This window comes from Hevea brasiliensis, chromosome 1, assembly GCF_030052815.1.
Source record: "Hevea brasiliensis isolate MT/VB/25A 57/8 chromosome 1, ASM3005281v1, whole genome shotgun sequence".
Lineage (NCBI taxonomy): Eukaryota > Viridiplantae > Streptophyta > Magnoliopsida > Malpighiales > Euphorbiaceae > Hevea > Hevea brasiliensis.
Genome location: NC_079493.1, coordinates 1938992 through 1965866, shown reverse-complemented (window position 1 = coordinate 1965866; position 26875 = coordinate 1938992). Strand labels below are relative to the sequence as shown.

Here is a 26875-nt window from a genome sequence, read left to right as displayed (position 1 = left end):
ACTATTTATTGTTTTTAAATATATAAATGGTTCAAAGATATTTAAATAAAATATTAATTTATAAATAATATTATCAATATAATAATAATTAAAGATATATTTTATTTTTGAATTAATCACTAAATATACCTTATAAATATATTTTATTTAATTTATTTTAGTTAATAAAAATAAGATATAATTGAAATTTTATAAATTGTATAAAGATAAAATGAAAATACAAAAACTTTAAATCATCTCATCAGACCGAATCAATGAGTATCCTAACCATTAATTTACAACTCAAGATCTTCATTTTTCGAAAACAATCATGCATACTAGAATATAAAACAATGGCAAACCATGATCCATAGGTACAGGCTAATGGTTATGCACTCTAATCCCCATCACCACACAAGTTATGACTTAGCTTACGGTTATATCACCATAAATTTACAGTTCCAATTCCAATGCACAGAACCCCATCCAATGGTTTGCATACATGATAGAGCGCGTAGAGGTACAATTTGCACAAACTTGAGATCTCATTCATATGATAAAAAAGATTTGTAATTTTTAAATCAATGAACAAATAGATAACCAAGATCATCAACAATAGCTAAAATAGGTGATGAATATCCACTCTCCAGGACTAGTATAGCTTAGAATTATATGTATGAAAGTTACAAATCAAAATAAATTTTCAGTTAGGAAAAAAAAAAAAAAAGCACAAAAAAACCCTAAAACTAACAAGATATCCGAGTCCAATGAATTCAATTACTATTTACCTGACTAATGCGAATGGCGAATCAGATCCTGATTCACCGAGTTAGGTAAAGGGGGCTCGGCAAGCTGAGGCGTTAGGAGAAAGAGAAGAATCGTTAATACCGCAGTATAAACAAAAGATTGGCATGGAAGAACTGTGAGCGACTGCATTACACTGGCACTGAAGAGAGGGGAAGATGCTATCAGATTGGGCTTTCGTGTGCAGTGCACTGAAGAGAGACTTGACCCAATTCAGAGAGAAATTGGAGATTTGGAAAAAAAAAAAAAAAAAAGGATTCAGCTATTATAAATTCATTTTTATATAAAAATAGTCATGCATGATGTAATTATAATTGTACTCAAAAAACTTTTCTTAATGTTTGCTACTAATATAATAATTTTTTATTTGTTATTATACTCTATGAAACTTTTACGTGTATCTATTCATTGCAAGATTCTATGGCCTAAGCAGTGAAATCAAGTGGAGCTTGTACAACTTTTGAAAGGAATCGCAGAGCTTTGGCATTCAGCAACAGAAAGGGCAAGAGAAAAAGAAACAACTTTATGACTTCGTTGAGGATTAAGTGAAATTCTGCATTTTTACAAAAAAAATTTTGCTTCATTAGGAAATTTAGGCAAGTACAGTTGAGCAATTACAGTACAGGACAAAGTTCCATATTTCATAATTTGTTACATAGCATGGAAGAGCAATTCAATCTTACACTAGATTGAGAAATATGAAAGCAAATTCAAGATGACACACACCCACTACACTGTCTAAATCTTGTGAATTCTAGTCACTAACCAGAACCACACATACCATAAGACAATAACAAGGATCAGAATTCACCATTAGTTTTAGATCAATAACATCCAACCGACACACACCATAAAGTATCATATATCTAATCAACTGATGCCAATAACGACAAGACATCAATCAAGGTCAAGGTTAACAAAGGAAGAAACAAGAGCCCAAAGTGAAATTCTCCTAAGGAGAGAATTACAACATGACACTAGAAAAACTCCAAATTACCCATATATCATAGCTTTTATGCAGAGCATAAACCAAAGTATTTTGTATTTGACATTTTCCACATATAAGAGTTAAAGCCGATCACTTAGCAAGTATATTTTGCTGAGCTTGATTCTCCTGCTGCTGTTGATAGTTCAAGGGCCTCCTGAAGAGCATGATATGTGGCTCAGGGCGATGAATTGCATAGTGGACCCAACCACGGCTCTGCTGTACGCCTATAGCACGCCATTCATTCTGCAGAAACAAATCACCAAAAAAACAAAAACAATATTTCTAAGAATTTTAGCAATCTTCACTGCTCATACACACCATACATCCTGAGCAAACAAACAAAGGTTTTTGCTGCCCATAAACACCTTGAATTTACTTAATGTGATTCAAGACTAAATGAAATGTTACAAAATCACAGTAAGGATGATAAAATGAAAATCCCTATCCATAAAACCCTAAATCCAACAACTTTTCCAATTTCCCTGAATCACATTATTTCTTGTTCTCCATTCATTGAATTGATTTTTTTTCTCCCCAATATTAATTTTGAATCCTACCTTCACTCTCCTAAAAAGTGGAACTAAAACCCAGAGAATGTCATTATCCCCTAATCAACCACAAAATTCAAGTAAATAATAAAATCATGGCCCATTAAGAAAAAGACAAAAGCACGAGAGAAAACCCAATTAAACTTACTTCAGCGAGAAGCCGATTCTTTGGGAGAAGCTTTGCCACTTCAGGAGGGAGCACCACATGCCTGTACGGAAACAATCGAGAACAGAATTAACACCCAAATCAATGAATGCTCTAAAGGAGCATAGAGTGAAAGGAAGAGATCAACATACCTATACTCATAAGTGTCATCGAAATACTTTTCGGAGTACTGGATCTGACCCATTTTCTACTCTACTAGGGCTTTTAGTGCCAATCAAACTCCACTTTCAAATCAGTTGTTCGAGTTTCTTCAAGGTTTTTATAATTGATCTGTGAAAAATGAAACAAACATCAAAGAATAAACAGAAATGAAGATTAAAAGACTCGAAGAAAGTGGATCGATCAGTAGAGGATGAACCGCAGGGGGAATTTCATACCTGAGAGATAGAGAGATGAAGTTTGAGTGAGAAAACAGTGGAGACCGGAGAATATATCGGTTTCGATAAAGAGGGGGGACAAAAGCGTAAATATATGAGATTATTGGGGGCAAATGGTAAATGTGGTTCCAAAAAAATGTGGTTAATTTAATCTGGAAAATGGAAGAAGGGAAAGGATTTTTTGAATTTCAAATTTTGAATTTCTCCCGCTTTCAGGTTAATCAATTCTATGTCTAACGTCTTTTTTTTTTCTCCAATTTCTCTTTTAGGCAATTTCCTTTTGAAAAATTGAGTAAAAACCCTGCTAGTAGCATGGGTGACAAATGATTTGAATTCATTTGATTTCAATTCTTAAAATCAGAGATTTAGATGAGATTTACGAGATTTCATAATCTCAATTTTAAATTATGAATTCAATTATGTTAACAAATATAAAGAAAATGACATGATTTTAATTCAATTTTAATTTCAAATTAAATCAGTTTGATTTTAAATTTGAACCAAATCATAATAGTCTACTTATTAGTGTTGACAAGATTGATAACTGCGATTATATCATAAACTAATTTTTTAAGATAAATAAATAAATATATTTTTGTTATAATTGAATAATAGAAAATTATTTTAAAATCAATATTATGTGCATTAAATCTCCATTTATTTTCCCATCAGTTCAGAAAAGCCAGTGAGATTGCACATCAGGCTTCAACAGCAAATGGATAAAGAATTGACTTTGATGTGTGGTTTTGAATGTGATGATAGGCACAAATTTGCATAGTTGGGCTTCAGCACAATCATGTAATGGCTTATAATATAGTTCTAGGCTCTCTAAGCACTTCTCTCTCTCTGTCTCTCTCTCTAACCAGGCTAAGTAAGCTTAAGTTCCTTAATAACATTGCAATTGATCTTTCTTTTGCCAATATTACGGGCATTGTTTTCAGAGTAGGTGTTACTTGAATAGGCATATTCCCAACTACATCGATCTTCTCCAATCTTGAAATTATAAGACAAATGTATAAAAACGGATATGATGAATTTATTGACACTGAAATTATATTCAAGAAATTGAGTTTGAATCTTAATTGAGTATGGATAAGTTTATTTCTAAGTATATTAGTTTTCTACAACTTTTTAAGTTCTGAATTTTTGAGATAGATGCACAAAGATAAATGTCAATAAATTTCTCCACATAACGGTAAGATTTTGAGTTTTAATCTTAATAAAAAAAAAAAAAGAAAAGTGTATGGTTTTCTTGGACCATTGGAAATATGCATATGCAGATTTTGGATCCTTGGAGGGTTTGTTACAAGTTTTCTTTACAATTCTTGATTTTTATACTTAATGCTTGACATTAGCCCATGACATTAGGGAATCTTTCCACTCCTGTAAAAGCAAGTTAATTTGTACATAACATTGAGAAGAACTTGGCAATATATTCTTAAATTAAGAGATTTTTCAAGGCATATTCTTCCAAACTCTCTCTCTCTCTCTCTCTCTCTCTCTCTCTCTCTCTCTATATATATATATATATATATATATATATATCAACAACTACTATTCTTGGTGATCTTAAATTAAGAGATTTTTCAAGGCATTTAGGGATGGATTGAATTGTTCTAGTGTAATTAATTTCTTGAGGGATCTTTCTATACAGTGTGAGACGAATTGAAATAATCTTGAAGAGAATTCTTGTACCAGTAAATGCAACAAGCTAGCTCACATGAACACGAGGACTAAAAGTAAGTATTTAAGGGCCATTGCTGCTTCTTTCCAATAAGGAATATTCTTCTTTCCAAGAGTAGAAAGCTTTAGAGAAAAAGAGAGAACTATTGCCATTAATACAAAGCCAAAAGTAACATTACAATCCTTAATAACTATTCTCCTACTGGCTCTAAACACACATATTACAATCCATTAGAAACATAACCTTCTCCATTTACGTATTTAGAGCACAGAAACAACAGAAGAATAACGCATGAAACAAAAGCCCATAAATCTAATTAACTCGCTGTCGTGATGTGATGGATCAAGTTCCTTCAAGTCTCGAACCTGAGCCTCAAACTGAACCTCCAGTTGAGATCATTTCATGAAAGCGAAGAGGAGAGATCAACATTCACCAAACATTGTGAAATATGCCAAAGGAATGAAGTTGCCCTGTGGGAGAATTTTAGCTCTCCCAATTTTTCTTTTTTTTTTTTTTTTTTTTTTTTATCTCTATCAAAATCTATATATAGGAGCCTTGCATATTCATCAGCCACCTCCCACCACCCCAAACCGACCCACTAAAGCATTAGAGCCACGGTGGGTGATGTGAGTCTTGTATGGTGGGGGTGGCAATAATGCTAATAGAAATGACTAACCATCAGCTTGAAGAAGCTCATCATATATGCTATAGATAGGCAGATGGAGATGGCAGGCATACACACACATATATAACCCCATAAAGAAAAAACAAAGAGATTTTTAAAAGTGGGGTTCCTACTTCTATAGGCTAGCAATGGCAGCATCTTTCAAGGGATATGCGGAGACCACCTCCTATAGGCTAGCAATGGCAGCATCTTTCAAGGGATATGGGGAGACCACCTCCATTGCTCCACATTTGATGACAACAGCTTTAATTACTACTTCTCTGCTTTCTTCTTTTTTCCATATCTTGCCATTTCACTATCATACAATACATTCCTTTAATTTCGTAGTCCTCACGCTCCACACGCTCCATTGGATATAGCTAATCTGGCAAGCCATGGAGACTACACGCGTTGATCGTCATGAAAATGCTAAGCTCTTCTAGTGCGTGGTGACATATTGAGATGGGTCTAAGCCTCGCCTCTGCAACTTATTATAATGTTACTGCTGCATTTGCTTTTCTGTTTGTCTCCATTACTTCTGTTACAAAAGCAATGTTTCTTTCACTTTTCCTAAAAAAAAAAAAAAAATAATTGGAAGATGTTTGGATTTTGAAATGGCATGAGAAAGTCATCACAGAAATGGATTTCTTTTAATCAAATCTAAGAGGAAATTTGTTATCTTTTTTTTTTAATTAATTTTCTTATAAAAAAAAATTCTCTATGGTAATTTTTAAGAAGCTATCTATATTCTGCTATATTTGCTTGATGAAAATGAAAAGTAGCTAGAATTTGGAATTACTTGGTGGAAAAGCAAGAGTCTCTGGAAAATAAAGTGTAACGAAAGTTCCATATATAAAAGTAGTGAAAGGAACAAAATGGCAACACTCGTATGTAATCACTTAATTTCCAGGTAAAATTGCCAGCTTCTCTTTGGTGTTTTCCTACTTGTTTCTCATTGGATTGATATTTAAATCCAGCATCATTATGCCAATCGATTTAATTAATTTGAGTTTGAGCTACTGTAATCATGCTCATGTCAGGTCAATTTTAGCATAATTGGCTGCCTAGTCTGAGGGTGTATGCATGTTGCTGCGTGCACTTGACATAGGCCTGCAGGTATTAATTAGAGTGGTTTTTGTGTTCCAATTTTGGTGGTTTCGGACTTCACAGATGTGAGGTTTTTTTCACTTAACATGTAACTTATGGAGTTGATTTGTTGATAAGGTCTTAATTTGGCATATTTTGTTAAAATTTTCCTTGTTTTCTCCAATAAAATTTATGAATAATTTATAACAGAAAAATTTTGCTTAAATCCGGTTCATCATAAGTTTAGGAAATAATATTTATGATGGGATCCATAAATACAATAGGTAAAATGGACAGTATTAATAGCACAATATTTGACAATAAACTGATTCATCATTCTTATTATTCTAGACAGAAATCTTTACATATTTTTGTAAGAATCAATACAAATCTTTAATGTTTCACATTTTAATCTAATTGTTTTGGAGATTTCATGTCATGAAATGAAGTTAGCAACAATATAATTTAAGCTTCATCTGGAATAAATCGTATATATGGCTATAACAGAGGTGATGATTGAGTTTTACACAAGGTATCAAGGGATAATATTGGCCGGTGGGAGCATATTCTTCTCTTCATCTTGATTGTATATGTATTCCTGCAGATCATAAAGTTATAGTAATGCTTCGAAGTGTCCTATAAATCCCTAATTGACCACTTAAGTATGCATAGATACAGCAATGAATCTTGAAACATTTAATCTGAAGAAAAGAACAATTAATGGAACCTGAATCCCTCAGATTTCTTGAGTCCCTTACAAGAAATGTTAAAGAGGAAAAGTGTTGTAATGACAACGAGAAAAGCAAATCATATCCTTCTCTAATTTTAATAGGTCTAGCAGATTGATCAATAAAACTATACCTTTTTATTCTCTATATAAAACTAGAATATGATCACAACAATCACCATAAACCCATCAACCCTTCACCAATGGCTAATGTGACCACCCAAACCCACTCGAAGCTGCTTCGAGTCATTGCTATGGTCATACTAGCCCTGATATTTCTTGTGGGTCTAGCTGTGCTAATCATTTGGCTAGTAATCAAGCCAAAACAACTTGTTTACTCCATTGAAAATGGTTCAGTGAGTAACTTCAACCTCAAGTACAACCACCTCAATGCCTCGTTTGATTTTCTGATAAGGGCAGGTAACCCTAATAGGAGGATCACTATATACTACGATACTATTGATGTTTCTTTATCTTATGATGATCAAACTATTGCCTTCAACACCTTGGAGCCGTTTCATCAACCTCGAAGGAATGTGACTCAACTAGAGGCAAAGCTTGAGGCTAGAGATGCTGCATTGTCTAATGGGTTGTCTAAGGACCTGATGCATGAGAAAGCAGCAGGAAAGGTGCAGTTAGATGTGAGGATCAAGGCAAGAATTCGATTTAAGGTTGAAATATGGAAGTCCAAACATCGAACTCTAAGGGTTTTATGCCCATCAGTGATGCTGCAGTTTTCTTCTTCAGAGATTGCCCAGAGGACTTTCTGTGATATAGAGAACTAAGTCTTCATCCATGTGATTGATTTATGTGTAGGAATTATGTTTTCGTATTTTGTCTTCTTTTATTTCTTTGATTTCCTTTCTCTTATCATTGTGATGAATTTGGTGTGATTTTTTTGTACGTGGATTTTTTTTTTTATATATATATTTGAAAATATATTTTAATTAAGATTTTCTCTTTAGGACTGTTTGACATTCTTATTTGAACTGCTATTGGGAAAGTTATTTTTTTAAATATTCTAATTAGAAAGTATTAAAAATAATTAAAAATTAAATTTGATAAGTTTTAGTAATAACAATATTAAAATAATAAAATAGCGTTTTTCAAACTGTTTTTTTAACAGCATTTAAAATTCTATTTTTATTCGTAAAAGCAGTTTGAACCCTCTAAATATAATACCAAATAGGGACTTTATTTATTATTTTTTTTAAAGACAGTTTTAGACCTTCAACCTTAAAGCTAAACACTTGCTAAGCTGTTTGATGATTTGTCTGTCAACTAATTGAAAAAATTGAAGAGGGAAAAGCAAAGGCTGAAGCTTTATAGATTGGGAATATAGAAAATGTGGGCAGAGTAGAAGAGTGAATTACAGGGAAACAGTGACTTGTAAATATCAATGCCAAATAGGCATGCCCCGAAGCAAACCTTAATCTTATGTGTTTAGTTTGCTTGCAAAAAGATAATAAGCAGATGTTTTTCTTCAGGCAGAAGTTAAGCATGATATAAAAAAGGCCAAACTCATGTTCTGGGGGGCCCTAAATGGGATGGGTCCGAGTGTCCATCATTGTGAACTTGTACCCTTAAAAGCCACCATTTCTGGGTACCAGTTTTCACTGTTTCAGACCCCTCCCTCCATGGCTCCATCTATCTTCATCATCATTCATTTATATGTATCTGCATGGAGTGTTGCCACAAGATAAGGATTGATGTAATTTTTTATTATGATATTAAAGTCACTGTGTGAAAAGAGTAATTCTTATTTTACCAATAAGTGTCGGGTGTAATGATAAAGACTGCTACACTTTTAAGAGTAAAATTTAAATTCAATCATTAAAAAAAATATTATTAAAAGAGTCAATTACAAATCTCGAATGAATTAATCTTTCACGAACCGTAAAACAGATATAAAAAATACCTTGATATTATTTTAGAATTTACACTTGCAAATTAACTTGAATATTTATACATATTGAGTCATTTATCCCTAGACAAGCATGCAACAAGTCAAAGACAGGCAACCTAACTCATATTTTTGGATGCATATGATCTAATATCCTTATGTCTCAATGTTAATGGACACACACATGTGTCTTAGCTTTAAACAAAGGCCCATCAAGCTTCAATTATTATTAACAATTTAGGGCTAACTATCTAATCTAAGTAGCAACTTTCTTTCTTATTCTTTTCATTTGTCTTTTTCCTACTCTTTATGAGATTGACATATTTATGTTAATTAATAGTTGTTTTGTTGTTGCTCTTTTCTGAAAAAGAACCTCACCCCATGTCCCCCTACAATTCATTTTTGGGCACTTCACACTATAGGCCTACAGCTAGCAACCAGCAATGTCCTATAATGATCATTGAGAATATGAGATTCTATCATATTTACTTGGAACTTATACCATATAAAAAGCACTTGTGGCCTTAATCATGGGTTAAAAGTACCTTTCTTAAGAGATAGTGTGATTGGTGGAAAAAAAAATATAGTTTCCAAAAAAAATAACATTTAAAACTTAATTTTCAATTAATTAAGAGATATTGTGATTGGGAATAACTTAGTTTTCTTTAAATTTCTATTTAGATTTCCTAATGTAAAGGGAGAGGGGGGGTTGAATTAGTTACTATAATTTTTGCCTTTTCTTATACATGTTAATTATATTATGCAAAGTCATTAATTAATTTTATATTTTTACTTATACATAGGAAATATAGGAATTTTTTAATTTGAGTTCTTTTATTTATTAATTATGATATTTATTATTTTTATATTAAAAATTGTTCAAAGAAAATAGTTATTTTCTCTTTTGAATAAAATAATTTTAATATTCATAAATTGAAAATTTATAAATTAATATTTTTTATGCTTCAAAAACATTTAAAGAGAATGAAAATAGTTAATATTTGAATAAATTCTATTAGTTGAATATTTTTCAATTTTTATCCTTAAAAAAGAAATAAATTTCAATTTTAACTTTAAATTAAATTGATTGTTTCATCTTATTCAAGATCCATTTTGAGAATTAACCAATTTTATTTTAGTTTTCAATTAAACAAAGCTAGATCTAGTAATATATAATATAATAATAAAATAAATATTTATTGAACTTTTTATTATATACTAATTTTTTTATTGTATAATTAAACTAATTATTAAAAGGGTAACAATAAATATAAGTAGGTGTTGCTTAAAATTTTAGTTGCTATATATAAAGACATGGTAATCATAATCCTTAGAGATGCATCTTGGATGGTGGATGAGGAAATAACAACCAAAAAAGTTCACATTTTTGTGAAAAATGTGTGGACCAAAATTTTCTCATGCTTGCAATTTAAATTTGTGCAAGTGTTTCTTACCTTTAATGTCCTTTTTCTGATCTTCTTGTATTTGGTTTTATATTTTCTATTTAGATTAGATTGGTTTGTTCTCGAATTATTTTAATATTTAATTCAAACTCTATCAAAATAGATAGAATTTAAAGGATTCGACCCTTTAGAAATTAATTCGAATTTTAGGATATATTATATTTATTTATTTTTTTCTTAACTTTATTAAAACATGGAATAAAGGTGGACAATAACTTTATTCACACACACACACATATATATATATATATATATATACTACTTTATGCTAGTGAAAAAAAAGAAAAGGAAACATCAAGTGCAATTCTATTAATTTAAGAAGGTATTTAGTATAAGATTAATAAGGATGATTATTATTTTATAATTTTTAATTTTTATTAATATTATTTGAATATTTAAAAAAGTTAATTTTTTATTTTATTAATATTTATTCTTTTAAAAAAGTTAAATATTAATATTAAAAAATATAAATTAATGATTATTTTTTTAAAAGTTAAAATTTATAATGTAATATTTAATACACAGTGAAGATAAATACTTTAAATATGATGAAATTATCATCTCCAATGTGGTCCTGTGTGTTATCAAATGATGAACACTTGCACTTGAAGCTCTTCGGATTGGATAAAGAGTAGAGTAAAATTGCAAGTTTCCAAGGAAGAAGCCTCAAATCATCCTCATCATAAAATGGCCCCCTTTTACATTGCTTTTTATTTCCCACTCTTAACGGTTAAACTTGCCGTCACGTTCCGTTATTAACATCTATTATTGCCCTACCCGCAAAAAAAGCCAAAGATGCACGAAACACGAACCAACGGCGCCGTATGAACTGGCAGGTGAAAAGAGGCACGCGTAAATTCGGTGTCGTTTAGCTCGAGATTTCAGGCTTTCAGTTTCTTCATCACTTCCCCGGTCGCGTTCAAGATTTAGGAAATTTCCACATGGAAAGAGACTTTGCCACGTGTCAAAATCGCTCGACCCCTTCCTTACCTCAAATGTATATTTTAGACGTTAGTGTTACGGCAAGATTTATGGGCTTAGACTGCGAAACGGTGACGTGTCCACCTTCTCCTTTATTGCTCTAAAATAAAATCTCTTCCCCTCTATCTCTCAAAAAAAAAAAAAAAAAAACCTACTCTGATTCTCTCTTTCTCTTGCATTTATCTCTTTCTTCACATCTCTCTATTTCCTTCTTTCTTCTTTGCTACGGTTTCGTTTTCTTTACTTTGAAATCATCTAGAGCAGAGCTTCACTGGTAAGTTTCGAGTGGTTTTACGTGGACAGCTTTATGAGCTCTCTTCGATGTATTTAGAAACGGAGTGTTTTCTCTTGTTTTAGATTGTTTGTTTTCTTGTTCGTCATGATTTGATTGATTTTTTTTTTTCGAGGGAATTTTATTTGGAAAAATCATTTGTAATGGTGGTTTAAGTATGGTTTTCGGTTTTTGTCCGCTGTTTGTTTGGTTGCTGACAAAGGCGACGAAAGGATGGGAAATAATTTCTTTTGGATTTTTGGAATTCCACTGCTTATAAGACGAGTTTCTTGAATTGGATTTCGTTATGTATTGTTGTGGAAGTAATGGAAAATGTGAGGTGTAAAGTATCACTTTCTCACCTTTTCCTGCCTTTTCTCAGCGCCAAACGGAGGCCTGAGGGATTGGGAATTGAACGGATTCATATATTTTTGTGTTGGAATCACCTGAGTGGATGAGGCTACTGCATCTCCCTACCACATGATGGAGTCTCTCTTATTTGAATTCAATTTCTTTTATTTTTCTTACTGTTCCTTGTAACGAAGCAGAGGATTAGCAATTGAATGAGCCTGTGGCTGTCATGCTGTTGAGGTTAGGATTTAGGTAGTTTTTTTTTTAATTAAAAATTGTTATTAAGGTATTGAAAGGAGTAATTTCAATAATTATTGCTTTATTTTTTTACAATTTTTTCTTTAAAGTTTTATAACAAGTGGCCTGTTAAGAAAGAGAGAGTGAAATTATTTTTATTTGATGCAGGAGGACGCCACTTCTTTGAGGAGGTTTTCTTGTGAGGGATGGGAAATTTAATGCAGATTCCCTTCGATGTTTGCATTCCATTGCCTTTGTTCAGCTTCACATTGAAGATTAATAATGATGGTGATCATGAATCATGATTTGGATGGTTTATTATCTCATGATATAAACTACTTAATGAAGTCATCTAATTTGTAAACAATTGCCTGCATGTATTTATTGTAAATAAATACGCTTTTTCATCCATTTGAGGCAGATGGTTGATAGATTTTGATTGTTTGTTTGGAATTTGGACTAATGGCTATTGCTGGCCTGCACAATGTTTCCGTACTTGATTCTTCATTCCTTAGAGAACCACAATCAGAAGCTGTGACAATAAGGGATGATGATGGCAGAGCTAGCAACCAGGCATCATCAATCCTACAAATGTGGCGTGAGCTTGAGGATGAGCATGTGGTAAGTCATGCCCGAGAGAGGATTGGTGGGAGAGTACTTCACAATAGAAGTGATGGATTGAGTTCTGACCTCTCAAGGACGGATATGTCTGACAGCCATGGTAGTGAGCATAGTGGCACCTCAGAGAATGTGAGTGAGAATGACTATGGACAATGGTCTCCAGGTCTAATTGAATCAGAGAATGAACAAGAAGATTCTTCTGACCTGGGTGAGATTGAAAGGGAAAGGGTAAGGCAGATTTTCCAGGAATGGATGAACTGTGCTGCAAGGGAACGCACATCTAATATTTCCCGGAGGGGCAATAGTTCTAGATCAGAATGGCTCGGTGAAACTGAACAGGAGAGGGTAAGAATTATAAGGGAGCGGGTACAAATGAACAGTCGACGGAGAGGTACTTGTGTTGACCATAGAGAAGAGCACGGTGCTGAACTTGTGGGTCAAATAGAACAAATTCTTGATGGATCAGTTGTTAACCACGATATAGGACAAACTGAGCATACACGGAGAGGCATTCATCGATTATGTGGCAGGCAGGCTTTGCTTGATATGCTTAAAGGGGCTGAGAGAGAGAGGCAAAGTGAGCTTCAAGTTCTGTTGGAGCATCGGGCTGTATCACAATTTGCTCATCGCAACCGAATTCAGGTGAGCTTCTATAAAATGTTCTTCTTTAAATAATTGATGGGTATTGTTTCTTTCTTTGCTTGCATACTGTGTATGCTTCAGTTTCTTTTCTGTTTTTCAAAGTAAGATATACAATCTCTAATGGGGTAAAACTACACTTGGGTGGTTAGAGATTCTAGGCGTAAATTCTCAAGGCTAATGCACTGGTATGGTTCAATAATTCAATGACATTTGCAAATATGATTTACTTTCTCCTCAAATGATTATTTTTGGCTGTTAAAAACGAGTTTACTTCTTGTCTCATTGCTATAACACTTGCAAATTTCAAGCATTTGATGCTGTCTCACTTTGGGGTAAACCTTCTTGTATTTTTCTGTTGCAATAGTTGCCTCTGAGCTGTTAGTTACTTTTCTTGCATATCTATTATTCATTATAATTGAATTTTTTGCATTGGTTTGCAGGCATTACTTAGAGGTAGGTTCTTGCGAAATGACAGAATAATTGAAGACGAGAGACCAACATCCACAGCTGCAAGTGAATTGGGCTTACTGAGGCAAAGACATACAGTATCCGATTTGAGGTATTTGGATCCTTACACACATCTCCATATTTTCCTTAAATATAATGCTCTCTGTTTCTCTCTCTGCCTCACGCACATATGCATGTACACACATGAGAATTATTATTACAGCCAATCTATATAATTAATTATTATATTATTGATCATGAGAAGAGAATGGATTGACCATTATAAGGGGTCCTTGCAATCCTAAATGTACTACATGATGAGGATTTGAAAATGTGCTTATCATTTGCTTGATAGGAAGATTTCCTTCTGTGGACTTGAGCTACACCTGCTTATATTTTCAGTTTTGCTTAAAATATTCAAGGGCATTATTTACCTATCTTTGCTCTTTAATCAAATTCAGATCTAAGAATTTCATTCTAGGTTTGCTTATTTCTTCTTTTTGTAAAGTTAGTATAGAGTGTTGTGCACCTTTGTTACAATGCTCTATTATATAGGTCTATACATTTAGTGTTTTTTTTTTTTTTTTTTTTTTGGTATTTTGAAGTGTTGATTGTGTTCTGCTATTGAATTGGATCCAAATTGATTGTTGGATTTTATGTTGCTTTCATATTTAATAAGGTAGTTTAGTACATTTTTGTAATGATTATACAAACTGTTTCTGCCATGAAGGGAAGGGTTTTTCTCCAGATTGGACCATTCTATTTGTGGTCAAGTAAGCAGCAGCATGCGTGATATTTCATCTAACACTGACATTAATGGTAAAGGAAGTGAACAAACCCAAGCAAATAATTCAAGGCAGTTCGTTGATGAATTTCATGAACAAACTGAGTCAAATATTGAGGAAAGTGACAACCACAGGTTATCAGATGGTAGAACTGACATAGGAAGTAACATTTTTGAAGGTAGAAGTTCTCAGGAGCCTACTTCTGCTTCAGAAGCAGGGTCAGGACAAGTCTCGGAGAACGAGATAAGAGGCGGGCAACAATCCATGAGTGTTGAGTTTGTTGAAAGTAGACATGGTACTAGAGAAGAGGCGAATGGGAACCGGAGAGAACGTATCAATGAAAATGTATCTGGAGAGCCTATTCCTCTGTCATCAACTAGCGAAGTATTTTCTCAACAAGTAGAGCCAAATGGAAATGAAAGTTCTGCTCCCATCTTATCCAGTCATGTGGATGATTTGGAAGGCAATTCAGTTGAAGATGTAAATCAGCATGAATCTGCTGCACTAGTAGAGCAGTGGCAGAGTCATCTTTTGGTAAGTGAGGCTGAAGGCTTGTTTGCAGATGGTTTTGGATCTAATGAGTGGGGAGATGATATTCGAGATACCATAGATGGACGTCAACAAGAAACCATTTCCAATGAATGGGTAGTAAATGATGATAGAGAAGAAGCCTCTGAGGCGTGGCACCAAGATGGTGGTTTTCAAGAGGCTGTTCAAAGTTGGTTAGAAGAACCTTCTGAACAGGAAGCTGTTCCTGTTGGAAGGATGGATCCTTTTTATTTACCTGATGATGACAATGTGTACAATATGGAACTTAGGGAACTCCTAAGTAGGTAAGAATTTTATTATTCATTTGGCTTATTTAAGTCATCGAAATACTTAATTGAACTTTTGTTTATGTTGTAGGAGAAGCGTCTCTACTCTTCTTCGTAGTGGTTTCCGTGAGAGTCTTGACCAACTGATACAATCATACGTGGCAAGGCAAAGCCATGCTCCCCTTGATTGGGAACTGCAAGGAACATCTCCCACTCCAGCATCAGCAGAACAGGAACTGGAGCAGCATAGTGGGGATGAGAATGAGGGTCAGGGAGATTCTGTTCACAGTCCTCTTGCTCTGCCTGATTCTGTTCACAGTCCTGTTGCTCTACCTTCCCCATCAATGCCCCCTGTTCAGCAGCACTGGAACCAGGAGTCACAGCATTTTGCTTGGCCACAGCATGACATGCATCAATGCTTTGGAATTGTGCGTTCATTTTCCGTCAATGATTCTTTGAAGCTAGATTGTTTTTGACAACACGTATGATAGAGTTGAACATGTGCTTATATTTCTGACAATTTACGTTTAGTTTATTAGACACTAGTAAATTATGAAAAAACTTGACAAGTTCTCTTGAAATTTTCCTGTTTTTATACATATGTTATTGAAGTCGATGCATTTGGGAAGGAACTCATTTTAGAAATTCATTGGGTGATTGTTTGGCTCTTCTTAATTAGATGGCTGGGATTTTCTTTCTCAACCGCATTGATTCTTGTTTTTCATCTTTTCTCCCCAAGTAATTTGTTTGAGAGTTCTAGCTTCCATTGAAACAGGTTTTTGATTTGGTGCAGGAGTGGGACATCATTAATGATTTGAGGATTGACATGGCTAGGCTACAACAAAGGATGAATAACATGCAGAGGATGCTGGAAGCCTGCATGGACATGCAACTTGAGTTGCAGAGGTCAATTACACAAGAAGTTTCTGCTGCTCTCAATCGCTCAGCTGGTTTAACAGGTGCATGCATTGAAATTGATGCAAATTCTCATCTTTCTGTTTCCTCTCCTGCATTTTTTTTTGTACGCCTTCCTCTTTTTAGGTCAAAATATAACATTTTTGAGATTGGGAAATAATCTCTGTATATTTTCCCCTCTCAATAGAGATATTTCCTCTCTCGGTTGATATTTTTCCTTGAAGATAGGGCCACATAAATCATGATGATTTTGGAGTTAGCTTAGGGGGAAAAATAGTGTTCCAAAAGTCATTATCTTTTCATGTGGAAAACTCTTCTTTGGGGACATATGGTGCTCCCAAATTTTTATTTTCATCTTTTTATTTTATGCGTCTACTTTTTCGTGCATGCAATGTTTCAAAAAAATTTTCCACACTTGAGTAAATTTTTTTCCATTGGATTCTTTTCTTGGAAATTATCATTGTGGACTACAAAATTTTCTTGGTGATCATTTGGCCCCCCGCACTATGACGTAAGATTTGATTCATCCCTTTGTGAATTTACCATATAAGATGCTAGTGTTCCATGGCAGGGTTGTGTGAGAAAGTTTTGCCAGAGGATAGATCTAAATGGGATCATGTGAGAAAAGGAATTTGTTGTATATGTTGTGATAGCAATATAGATTCTTTGCTGTACAGGTAAGTCTAAGCAGAATTACATATAATTGTCTAATATTGATTTGAAGCATTCATTAGCCAGACAAGAGTATGTATTATTGCTTACGTAATCTTGCATTATTTTGCATTTTTGTCATTACAGATGTGGGCACATGTGCACATGTTCAAAATGTGCGAATGAGTTGGTCCAAAAAGGAGAAAAGTGTCCAATGTGCAGGGCACCTGTAATTGAGGTCATCCGTGCTTACTCCATCTCATAATATAATTTGATGTTTGAAAGAAAAATGAAGGATCAAAAGGTTGGAAGAAATTTGGATTAACAATATAGAGGAATTTGTCAGTTCCTGCTCCTGGATCCGGCCAGGTATTTATTATTTCCTGGGTTCTTCAAGCCATGAATTTTGGAATATTGATTGTATGATTGACTAGACGATTGGTTTTAACATGAATAAAGTTTTTGAATGGAAAGAATCATATTACTATTAGCGCCATGAAAGTTTTTGAAAGCAACTTTGTGTTGAGATGCCGTAAAAAGGCTTTCATGACTCGTGATATTTCCTGATCCCTGACAGCTCCCACCCACATTAAAGTGGTATACAGCGTAATGGCTTTTTTCACCCCTGTGGAGGATATTAATGTCAACATTCTTAACTTCTTGAGTGTTTTGAGTTTACATCTTGTATCCCCAGAAACTGTACTTTTCCCACTTTATTTCTCAATGAGTGGGAGACATGACATGGATGGAAAAGGTTACACTTTTTTTCTTTTGCCAAGCCCAAGCCCATCACAGGACTTAATGCCATGAATTTGATATATTTTGATTATGTTGCTGATTTGTGGTTATTAGAAAAATGTTATGGCCATGGGTTTGCGTTAGGCTGAAAATGGACTAGCTAGGAAATATAGACTTTATTATGAATGATAACACTAGATTGCATTTCAAAATCAGCGTTTCATTTCAGAAGAAAATTTTACAAGGCGAGACTCTATTTGCCAAATGAAACTACATATTATGTGCAAAATTGCCTAACCTGTAAAAGAGAAAAACAAGTCACCAAAGTCACCAGAAAATAGCTATTTGGTAATGGACGATACCAAATTCAAAGGTGGTCTAATTCTTTTCTGAAATTCCGGAAAAATTAAATATATCATAAAAATGAACGCTTTTACACGTGCCACTTCACACTTATCACTAACCTGTATTGTACAGCTAGACTAGCTAGTCAGTCAGCTGTCAGTCGTCGTCATACCCAGTGTCCCCACCTGTATACACATATCACCATTTTCCACCGTTGATACCAAACCGCCGCCATAACCATCACTGCTGCTCTTGCTATTCATCTCCAAAAACCGAATCCCTCTGCAAACAGGGCAAGTCACGTGCATTTTAAGCCACGTGTCAATACATTCCAGGTGGAACACGTGCTTGCAGTATGGTATTATTTTGACGGTGTCTTTCTCCTCAAACTCACCCAAGCAAATAGCGCACTCAATTTGGTACTTTGCATCCTCATGGTAATAAGAATACACCGGCAATGACCTGATAACTTGTGGGTCGAGCCCCTTGCTTGAACCTGACGCTGCCCTTGATTGACGGACGGGAGTTGTCGGGTTGTTGCGACGGTGAGAAGAGAAATCCGGTGTTGGGTCGGTGGAGAACTTCCGGAGGTAGATGGAGAAGAAGCCCATGAAGAAAAGAGCTGCTAATAGGACAAGAACGGTTAAGGCCATAGACGAGTCAAAGGGTGGATGAGAATATTGCTGTTGTGACGATGGCTGCGGCGTCGGTGGTGGTGGTGGTGGTGACATGATGATGGGTTTCTTTAACGGCGGTGGTGGTGAGGCGGAGGTGGAATTGTGAAGGGTGTTAAGGGGTTGGAACGACGTGTTGTATGAAACTTGTAGTTTGCGGCTGTGAGATTTCATTGAAGGCTGAGAAGTAACAAGAAAAGCCATGTGTATCTGATGGGCAATAGATAGAGAGAGTGATGGTGGTGTTGGTGGAGGAGGACTGGACAAGAAGGGCGGTCAGGGGGGTGGCGAGAGTGATGCTCTACTAGAGATGTGTCCAGATTCTCCAGAAGGCCAATGTAGATGGACTGGATTATAATTGCTAGACATATATATATATATATATATATATATAAAGACGAAATTATTTAGATGTATTATATTATATATATTATTTGTAATTATATTATTTATAATTATATGGAATAAATATTATTAAAAAAACAATTATGGTTAAAACGTGCAGGGTTTTCTTGTACACTCGTTGGTTAAAATGGAGAAAATTACAGATGAAGCTTGCTGTTGATTTGGATTAAAAAAAAAAAAAACCCACAATTATATAAATATTAAAATTAACTATGGTTGACAAGTCATTTTCCCGATTTCTAATTAATCTTTGAGACATGGATTATCTAATACGAAATAGAGAGAATAGGTTTTCTTTTACGTGTTTAGATTATGAACTCTACATGTTAGTCTAGTTGGTTGTTAGTTGGTCATGTTTTGATTTTATTTTTATTAATAAATGTTTGATTTAGTTGATTTTAAAATTATTTATTTCAAATATATTAAATTAATAATTATTAAATTAAATATTTTAATTTAAATTCATTCATTCATTATATATATTTTAATTAATTTTATATAAATATTTAATTTAATAATTTTAAATTCATTCTCCGTCAAGTTTATACACTCTATTTAAACTTAAGAAGCAAATGATAGACGCACGATATTTTACATTTAAATATAGAATATCATAACATTTAAATTTATATGTCTTTTAATTTTTTTATTTATAATTTAAATCTTATTAAAATTTATATTTATTATTTAAATAATTTAAAATATAAGTCGTTAATTGTTTATTTTAATTGAACTAATTAAAAAACTTTTTACATTATTAAAAATAAGTTCATTAAATTTTTATTTAATAGATGAAATAAACAAACATCAACGTTTTGAATTTTTTTAATAAAATTTTATAAAATTGATGTGATAATTTATTAAAAATATATTAATATTTAATTTATTTTTAATTAAAAATTAAAATTTTTAGAGGCAGTAACTCTGACAACTTTCTTAAATACATCAATGCCTTTAATGCTTAAAATAAAAAACAAATCGAAAATGTTTTGATTGTAAATATAAAATAATTATAAAAATGAAAAATAAAAACTCAACTTTGAGAATAATAATAAAAAAAAAAACTTAAAATATGAAACACTATCTAATTAATAATATTTTAAAAAATATCATGGTAAATAATATTATCAAGAGTGGACACAGGATGAAATGGCATGAGGCAACTAGATATATATTAATTTCAATAATTCATTCTATATTGAAATTTTAAAAATGAAATTAGGTTTTTTTATTATTTATTTAGTTATTTTTTATATTAAAAATATTCTTTATATTTATTTTACAGTTGACAAAAACTTAACCTTTTAGAGTTCGTGGCTGTTCCTCCCCCATAATATGTTCTTGAAAGATCTAACATGAGTTCATCTCTCAATGTTTAAACTAATTTAATTGTGAGATAATTGAAGATTAAATTTAATTGCAAGCATTTTTAAATTAATCAAAATTGATTAATTTTTACATTTGGACTAATTTCGTATTTACGATCCAGATAACTAGTATATTGTGTAGGCCTACCAGTGCAAAAGTGACCCAAAGAAAGGGAAGGCTCTAACCTAGAATGTTATGGCCCATCAAATTTTACTCCATTCACTATACATGGTTTTAATTAATGCTATGTCCTTTGCATTCTAATTTTGAGGTCAAATCACAAGAAACATATTTTACTTGTGAATACATTAATCTTTGTATTTGAATATTTATGGAATTTCAAATTTAAGAAGTGGGAGTGTATATATATATATATATATAAAAGTTAATTTTAAAATTTAAGAATATAGAACAAAAATTTAATAATTTGAAGAATATCTCTTTTCTCTGTGTAAATTTAGTTTGGGATTATCATTATTATTAGGGTTATGCACAATTCTTAAAAATTGAACCACTGAATAATTATATCAAATTGAAATTATTTTAATACTTTGATTCAATTTTAATTTTTTACAATGAATAAAATCAAAATTATATAAAATTGAAATCAAATTAAGAATTGAATTTATACATATATTTTTCTATTTTTTAGATGTATTATATATTTTTAATATATATATATATATATATATTATAATGGTATATTTATAATTAAGAATTATAAGATAATTTAATGTATTTATAATTAAAATTATTAAGAAAATATGAAAAAATAAAATAAAATATTATATTGTATTTAGTTTATATATATATATATATATATATATATATATATATATATATATATATATATATTTATTTATTAATTCTTAATTATATTTATATCTTATAATTAGATATTACATAATTAATAAATAATTAAAATGTATATTATATGATATATATTTATATTATTATATTATATAATATATTTAATCTTAAATTATATAGGTAACTTATAGTTAAAAATTTTATAATTTAGAAATGGTTAAAAGATATATTATACGATATATTATGTATTAATAATTAAATTCAAAACTTAAATATTAATTTAAGTATGATATTTTAAGGAAATAATTATATAAAATTATTTTATGAATCGAGAATCGAATCAGAACTGTACAGAATCGAGCTGAAATTAAAGAATCGAGAATCATACCAAATTAGAATTAAAACAATGATGAAACGAATCGAAATTATACCAAAATTTTGATTCAATTTCGATTCTTAAATAGACTCAAAATTGAACTAAAACCGTACATCCCTAATCATTATTAGAACTTAATTGATATTACTACTAAAACTGTTATTAAGAAAAATATTCTTTTAAATATATTAATTATAGAATATTAAAAAATAATTTAAAAATATTAAAATAATAAAATAAATTTTTAATGACATATAAACTAATTAAAAAAAAAATCAAACGTGCACTCCCTTTCTTTTTTCCTTTATTCGATTTTATAATAAATTTAAATATATTCTTCAAGAATAAATCTGCCATTATTTTTTTTATTTTCTCATTTTGTGAAATTTTTATTTTTGATTTTTTTAAGCGAAAATTTTATTAAGAAAAAGGGAAAAGAGGCAGGCGGAGTCTCCAAACTAAACCCATTTTCCTATACGTCCTCCCTAAGGCTAGAGACCACCAAACCACAACAGGTACAGAAGAAGAGCTAAACCACAAATGAAAAGAAAACAAAAGAGCCGCAACCAGCAAACAATACATCATGGGAGAGCCCCAAAGTCTCCAGCACAGGAGAGACCAACCTTTGCCACGGAGTCAGCAGCTCCAGTAGCATCTCTGAGAACATGGGTGATCTTGACCAGTGGCAGAGCTTATGAACAGCGGGCGATGGATTTGGAGATTGCAGCGAGACACCAGGGAACAGAGTCTAAATTCAGCGGGCCATAGTTTTTTTTTTTTTCTTTGGTAATTACCTTCTTTCCCTTTGAAGATTTTATTTTTATATTTTTATGAGAAGGTGTCTACAATTTTAGATTATATATAATCAAAATAATCAATTTAATCGAATAAACATGATCTCTAAAAAGATTATAATGAATATCTCTACTAAAAAAAAATATTAAACGTTAAAACAATTAAGAATGTGTCCATTTTAATAATTAAATGACACATTTTTTTTATAAAAGCAAGAGATAAATATTTTTCTCTTTAAAAAAATAATTTTTCATTATAACAAATCATAAAATTTAAATAAATTTTATGATTTTGAAAACATTTTTTTTTTATAAAAAACATTTGAATTGAATTCTAAGAATGTAAATTTCCAAAAGGGGTGTAAGTGTTGGTACAATGGAGAGGAAAAGGAAAAAGAATAGGGAAATTTTGGAATTATATGCATATTTCGGAATCAAGAAATGAATAGTTAAGGTTGGTATGTCCACTCTGCAAGTCATTGAATAAAATCTTCTGCTATTAAATGCACATATAAATGGCATCCAAAGCAAACATTCGAGCTCAAACAATCTATGCTCTTTCCCCTCTTTTTCCTCCACCTTAAGCTTGCATGTAACATTGGGAATATTATTATGCATATGAGAGTTGAAAACAATAGCTAGCTTTAACTTTTCATGCCAAAATCTCCTTCAAATTGTTTCTTTTATATATATCATACTGGACTTTCTGACAAAGCATATATAAAAAAACGCCACATGCACAAAGGGACAATGGTTGGTTTAATTGATTATTATCTTTACATATAGAAGGAGACATTTGGAGGAAAGTCACTTCATTGCTATTCCAAAGGGTATATCTGAATGGGAAGTTGTCGTTTGTGGGTACTTAATTAGACATATTATAATAACACATACGCCGTTCTAATAGCAATAATTAGCATATAATTGAGGGTTAATCATAAAAAAAATCAAAATCTTTAATTTATTATTATTTTATTTACATTTTCAATCATAACATATTAAATTGATGTCGATTGTAATCGAATTTAAAAGGGTATATGCTAAATTTTTCTTTTTAATTAGGTATATGCTAAAATTTCTAAATTGCTAATATGACATATAATTATATATTGCAATTTGAGATTTATGACATGTAACCTTTTAAATTTGGCTATTGTTGCTACCGTGGGTTTTGAAATGGGTGCCTGAAGACTTATGAGAACCTGCAAAGAGAAGAATGTAAGGTTGACGGCTTTATAGTAGCCTATCCTGATACTTAAGTCAGTAATTGTAGGGGTGAAAGTTTAGTTTTTAGAGAGAATATAGAGAAATTTTTTTTAATTTATTTGAGAATGTCTCTTTATGATTCTAAGCATTCCTATTCCATTTAAGTATCTTTCATAGACAAAAAATAATATTTCAAGATTTAAATTTAAAGATACGTTATTACTATATTAGATAATCCATAACTGTTGATTTAAATTCAGGTCTAAGATGGTTGGTTGGTTGGGCGATTGAGCGCCCAAAGACCTACCTTATTTGGTTTAGATTTTTGAATTGATTATATCAAATATAACGGACATCGATTTAAAAGGTTATACATTAAATTAATAAGATTAAAAAGATTGTACTCCACATAATTATAAATTTAAATAAAAAATCATATACTTTTTAAAAAAATATAATAAAGGATCTTTAAGAGAGAAAATATTGTTATTAAGATAATGCAGTTAATTAATGAGTTGAAAAATATTAATATCTAAATATTTTATTTGTAAAATATACATATATACAATCCCATGAATCACACGAAACCTATTATTTCCTTTTGACAAAAACATTAGTAATGATGGGTTATGTATGGAAGGTCGACCATTTTCTTTGTTCCATTTATAAGTGAATAATTATAGATAGAAATTAAAGATCCAGCTAATTTGAAGTTAAGGCAATCATTTTCTTCACAAATTTTCAAAATATGTATATATAATTATATAAAGATATAAATTCCCTATAATTCAATCGCCGTTAATGATTTCACCTACTATATATGATGCATGAATCACATTAGTAAGCTATTATTTAGCAAGATATTCCTATCAACAAGAGTCATAAGTCATGACCCTTTCTAGAAATTTAAGTATATTATAGGTCTATTTGATTAAATAGTCTAGAATTCGTATATCTTGAAAACCTTGATTTTTATAACTAAATTCTAAGTAATAAAACAAGAAAAGAAACAGATTGATCATGAGGAGCTAGTTTTCTTTCTGAGGTTTCCCAGAAGCCAAACGCAACATAGAAATTACAAGCGATTAACTTCATTAAATGGTGGATGAAGAGATTCAAATCGAAAATTCTCAAATGATTTGTGTAAAAAGACCATTAATTAGACTATAACTAAATGGTTTAGTTTAAATTTTCAAGTTAGAAATGATTGTTAAGACAACTATGAATAACAAAATCCTTGGCAGATGCAAACTACATGTATTCCTGGAATAAATAATAGGGATGTTGGCTAGCTGAGGCAGCTGGTTAAAATTAATTAATTTAGAGAAGAAGACAGATTAATTTCCATACTGTATAATCTTTAACCTTTCAAAGATCATGAATTGAATTTATTAATGAAAAAATTAATCGAAACATCAAAAGATGTATTGCTGCTGTATTATCATCGTTGAAAGAACCTTATATCTCTCTCTTTCTTTCTGGTTTAATTTGCATTATTAATCCATAAATGTAAAAAGGGAAAGAAAACAAATCAACAATGCAAACATTCATATATTGTTCATGTAGATAGAAAAGGGCGAAAAACAGATGAAGAATATTGTACTACCAAAAGAAGAAATTAAAACTTCCTTTTCTATCTGTTGAAGATGATGATCATAAATGAAAATGGATATATATTTGAAATTATTAACCAATCAGATCATTTCTATGATATAGACCTAGCTAAATTCATGATCGATCCATTTCTATAACTCAATAAAGATCACAAGTATAATTAAACAAATAATTAACAAGGGTTAGCTAGCTAGATTTATCATAATTAATCCATACATAAGAAGTAAATCTTATAAAAAAAAAAGGAAGAAAAATAAATATGTAATAATATTGCATATCTACACATATGAGGAGATGATGAATTTAAAGAAAATCTTATCAGTAACTTCTACATCTTCTCTTAATGCGACGAGATTCAACGCCCGGTAGCTCAAAGCTTGATCGAAAGAAAGACTCTACCTCATCTCTGTTCGAAGCTTCGAAGAAGTTCATCTCATCAGGCAACTTCCTCTTTTGCAAGAACAATTTTTGCACTTTCTTTCTTGGTGTTGGCGGGCAGCTTCGGAAGGTTGGTATCTTGTGATCACTAGAAGTTGGTGTCTTGCACCCTTCTTGATCATCATTTGATACTTCTTCAGCGGCAACCGCCTCCCCATCTTCGTCTTGCTTGAGACCTTGTGTTGTAGATTCTTCAAGTTTTGGTAGAGTTTGCTGGGTTATGTGCTCTTTAGACATGGAAATGGAAGGAATAGGTATGGAAACTTGTAATGGAAGAAGTCTCTGTGAGAGAGAGAGAGAGAGAGAGAGAGAGAGAGAGAGAGAGAGAGAGAGAGAGAGAGTTATTGGATTATAGTATTTTTCTTTCTTTCTTATCTTTTGAAAGTTATGTCTATTTATTACAATTTGCATCTTGTTCTTATTATATTTATTCTTTCTTTGTGCTATTTCTTTCACATTAGCTTACTAAATGCACAAGCAAAACAATGTCAGTTACTCTAGAATTTTTTTTAAATCATTCAATTTTAATTAAATTCGAACTCGATTGAGATAATATAATTCAATCATTTTAGCATTGCTTAATTATAAAACTCAATGATGCAATCACTCTAATAAATGAATGTTTGAAATTTATGATATTTTGTATTATAAAAAAATTTTGATTCAATTATGAGAAATTTAATTAATTAATCCATAATTAATAACCTCATCACAATAGATGTGGCTGTGAATCAATATTCACATGGTGATACATGTGTGTATGCGCATGTGCTGTCACTTTAATTTTCTCCCTAGTTTTGCTTCTCCTTTAGGCTACGTTGTCTTGAGAATGAAAGGATGACCTAGCTCAAGGACATATAGCTAGAGATCGTGTACAAACATGATTGGTTATTAACTAATAAGAAAGAGTTAGGTGATTTTGGAACACTAATGATAGTGATTATGTAAATGATAATACGTAGTGAAGAGACTTATGATATGAAGGAAAATTTAATAGTGTAA

At 31.7% G+C, this 26875-nt stretch overlaps 5 protein-coding genes across 8 annotated transcripts; 2 read left to right on the top strand and 3 right to left on the bottom strand.

The window, feature by feature from the left end:
* Nucleotides 1-1389: 1389 nt before the first annotated feature.
* LOC110673334 (cyclin-dependent kinases regulatory subunit 1) lies at nt 1390-3003 on the bottom strand. The gene is made up of 4 exons (XM_021836441.2): nt 2863-3003; nt 2617-2755; nt 2468-2528; nt 1390-2014 (listed from the first exon to the last, which is right to left on the bottom strand). Exons 2-4 carry the CDS (start codon nt 2667-2669, stop codon nt 1862-1864), a joined length of 267 nt encoding a protein of 88 aa, XP_021692133.1. The 5' UTR covers nt 2670-2755; nt 2863-3003; the 3' UTR covers nt 1390-1861.
* Nucleotides 3004-7166: 4163 nt separating this feature from the next.
* Nucleotides 7167-7959, top strand: LOC110673320 (uncharacterized protein At1g08160-like). Its single transcript, XM_021836427.2, has one exon. The coding sequence runs from the start codon at nt 7227-7229 to the stop codon at nt 7806-7808; it is 582 nt and encodes a 193-aa protein (XP_021692119.1). The 5' UTR covers nt 7167-7226; the 3' UTR covers nt 7809-7959.
* A 3466-nt stretch (nt 7960-11425) lies between these two features.
* LOC110673308 (uncharacterized) lies at nt 11426-17889 on the top strand. Of its 4 annotated transcripts, none has more exons than XR_009144256.1 (9): nt 11426-11644; nt 12398-13492; nt 13933-14051; nt 14670-15557; nt 15631-15967; nt 16333-16498; nt 17026-17131; nt 17253-17474; nt 17683-17889. XR_009144256.1 is itself a non-coding variant. In XM_021836402.2 (9 exons), exons 3-9 carry the CDS (start codon nt 12692-12694, stop codon nt 17368-17370), a joined length of 2535 nt encoding a protein of 844 aa, XP_021692094.2. In that variant the 5' UTR covers nt 11484-11644; nt 12024-12232; nt 12398-12691; the 3' UTR covers nt 17371-17595. The 4 variants fall into 4 exon arrangements, 2 of the variants coding, with proteins under 2 accessions (XP_021692093.2, XP_021692094.2); XM_021836402.2 differs by lacking the exon at nt 17683-17889 and adding an exon at nt 12024-12232 and having other exon boundaries at nt 11484-11644; nt 17253-17595; XR_002498480.2 differs by lacking the exon at nt 17683-17889 and having other exon boundaries at nt 17013-17131; nt 17253-17303.
* Nucleotides 17890-18042: 153 nt separating this feature from the next.
* On the bottom strand, nt 18043-19238 carry LOC110673309 (RING-H2 finger protein ATL57-like). The gene has a single exon (XM_021836405.2). It carries the CDS (start codon nt 19064-19066, stop codon nt 18338-18340), a length of 729 nt encoding a protein of 242 aa, XP_021692097.2. The 5' UTR covers nt 19067-19238; the 3' UTR covers nt 18043-18337.
* A 6369-nt stretch (nt 19239-25607) lies between these two features.
* LOC110673310 (cyclin-dependent protein kinase inhibitor SMR5) lies at nt 25608-26239 on the bottom strand. The gene has a single exon (XM_021836406.2). It carries the CDS (start codon nt 26108-26110, stop codon nt 25754-25756), a length of 357 nt encoding a protein of 118 aa, XP_021692098.2. The 5' UTR covers nt 26111-26239; the 3' UTR covers nt 25608-25753.
* Between the last annotated feature and the right edge of the window lie 636 nt (nt 26240-26875).

What these genes read in the sequence shown, in the direction of transcription:
- LOC110673310 (XM_021836406.2), bottom strand. Translation starts at nt 26,110, where the DNA reads ATGTCTAAAGAGCACATAACCCAGCAAACTCTACCAAAACTTGAAGAA.
- LOC110673308 (XM_021836401.2), top strand. Translation starts at nt 12,692, where the DNA reads ATGGCTATTGCTGGCCTGCACAATGTTTCCGTACTTGATTCTTCATTC. An exon ending in TGCATCAATGCTTTGGAATT is followed by an intron (nt 15,968 to 16,332) that starts GTGCGTTCATTT and finishes GATTTGGTGCAG; the next exon opens with GAGTGGGACATCATTAATGA. An exon ending in TCGCTCAGCTGGTTTAACAG is followed by an intron (nt 16,499 to 17,025) that starts GTGCATGCATTG and finishes GTTCCATGGCAG; the next exon opens with GGTTGTGTGAGAAAGTTTTG.
- LOC110673320 (XM_021836427.2), top strand. Translation starts at nt 7,227, where the DNA reads ATGGCTAATGTGACCACCCAAACCCACTCGAAGCTGCTTCGAGTCATT.
- LOC110673334 (XM_021836441.2), bottom strand. Translation starts at nt 2,669, where the DNA reads ATGGGTCAGATCCAGTACTCCGAAAAGTATTTCGATGACACTTATGAG. An exon ending in GATGACACTTATGAGTATAG is followed by an intron (nt 2,529 to 2,616) that starts GTATGTTGATCT and finishes GTTTCCGTACAG; the next exon opens with GCATGTGGTGCTCCCTCCTG. An exon ending in AGAATCGGCTTCTCGCTGAA is followed by an intron (nt 2,015 to 2,467) that starts GTAAGTTTAATT and finishes TTGTTTCTGCAG; the next exon opens with AATGAATGGCGTGCTATAGG.
- LOC110673309 (XM_021836405.2), bottom strand. Translation starts at nt 19,066, where the DNA reads ATGGCTTTTCTTGTTACTTCTCAGCCTTCAATGAAATCTCACAGCCGC.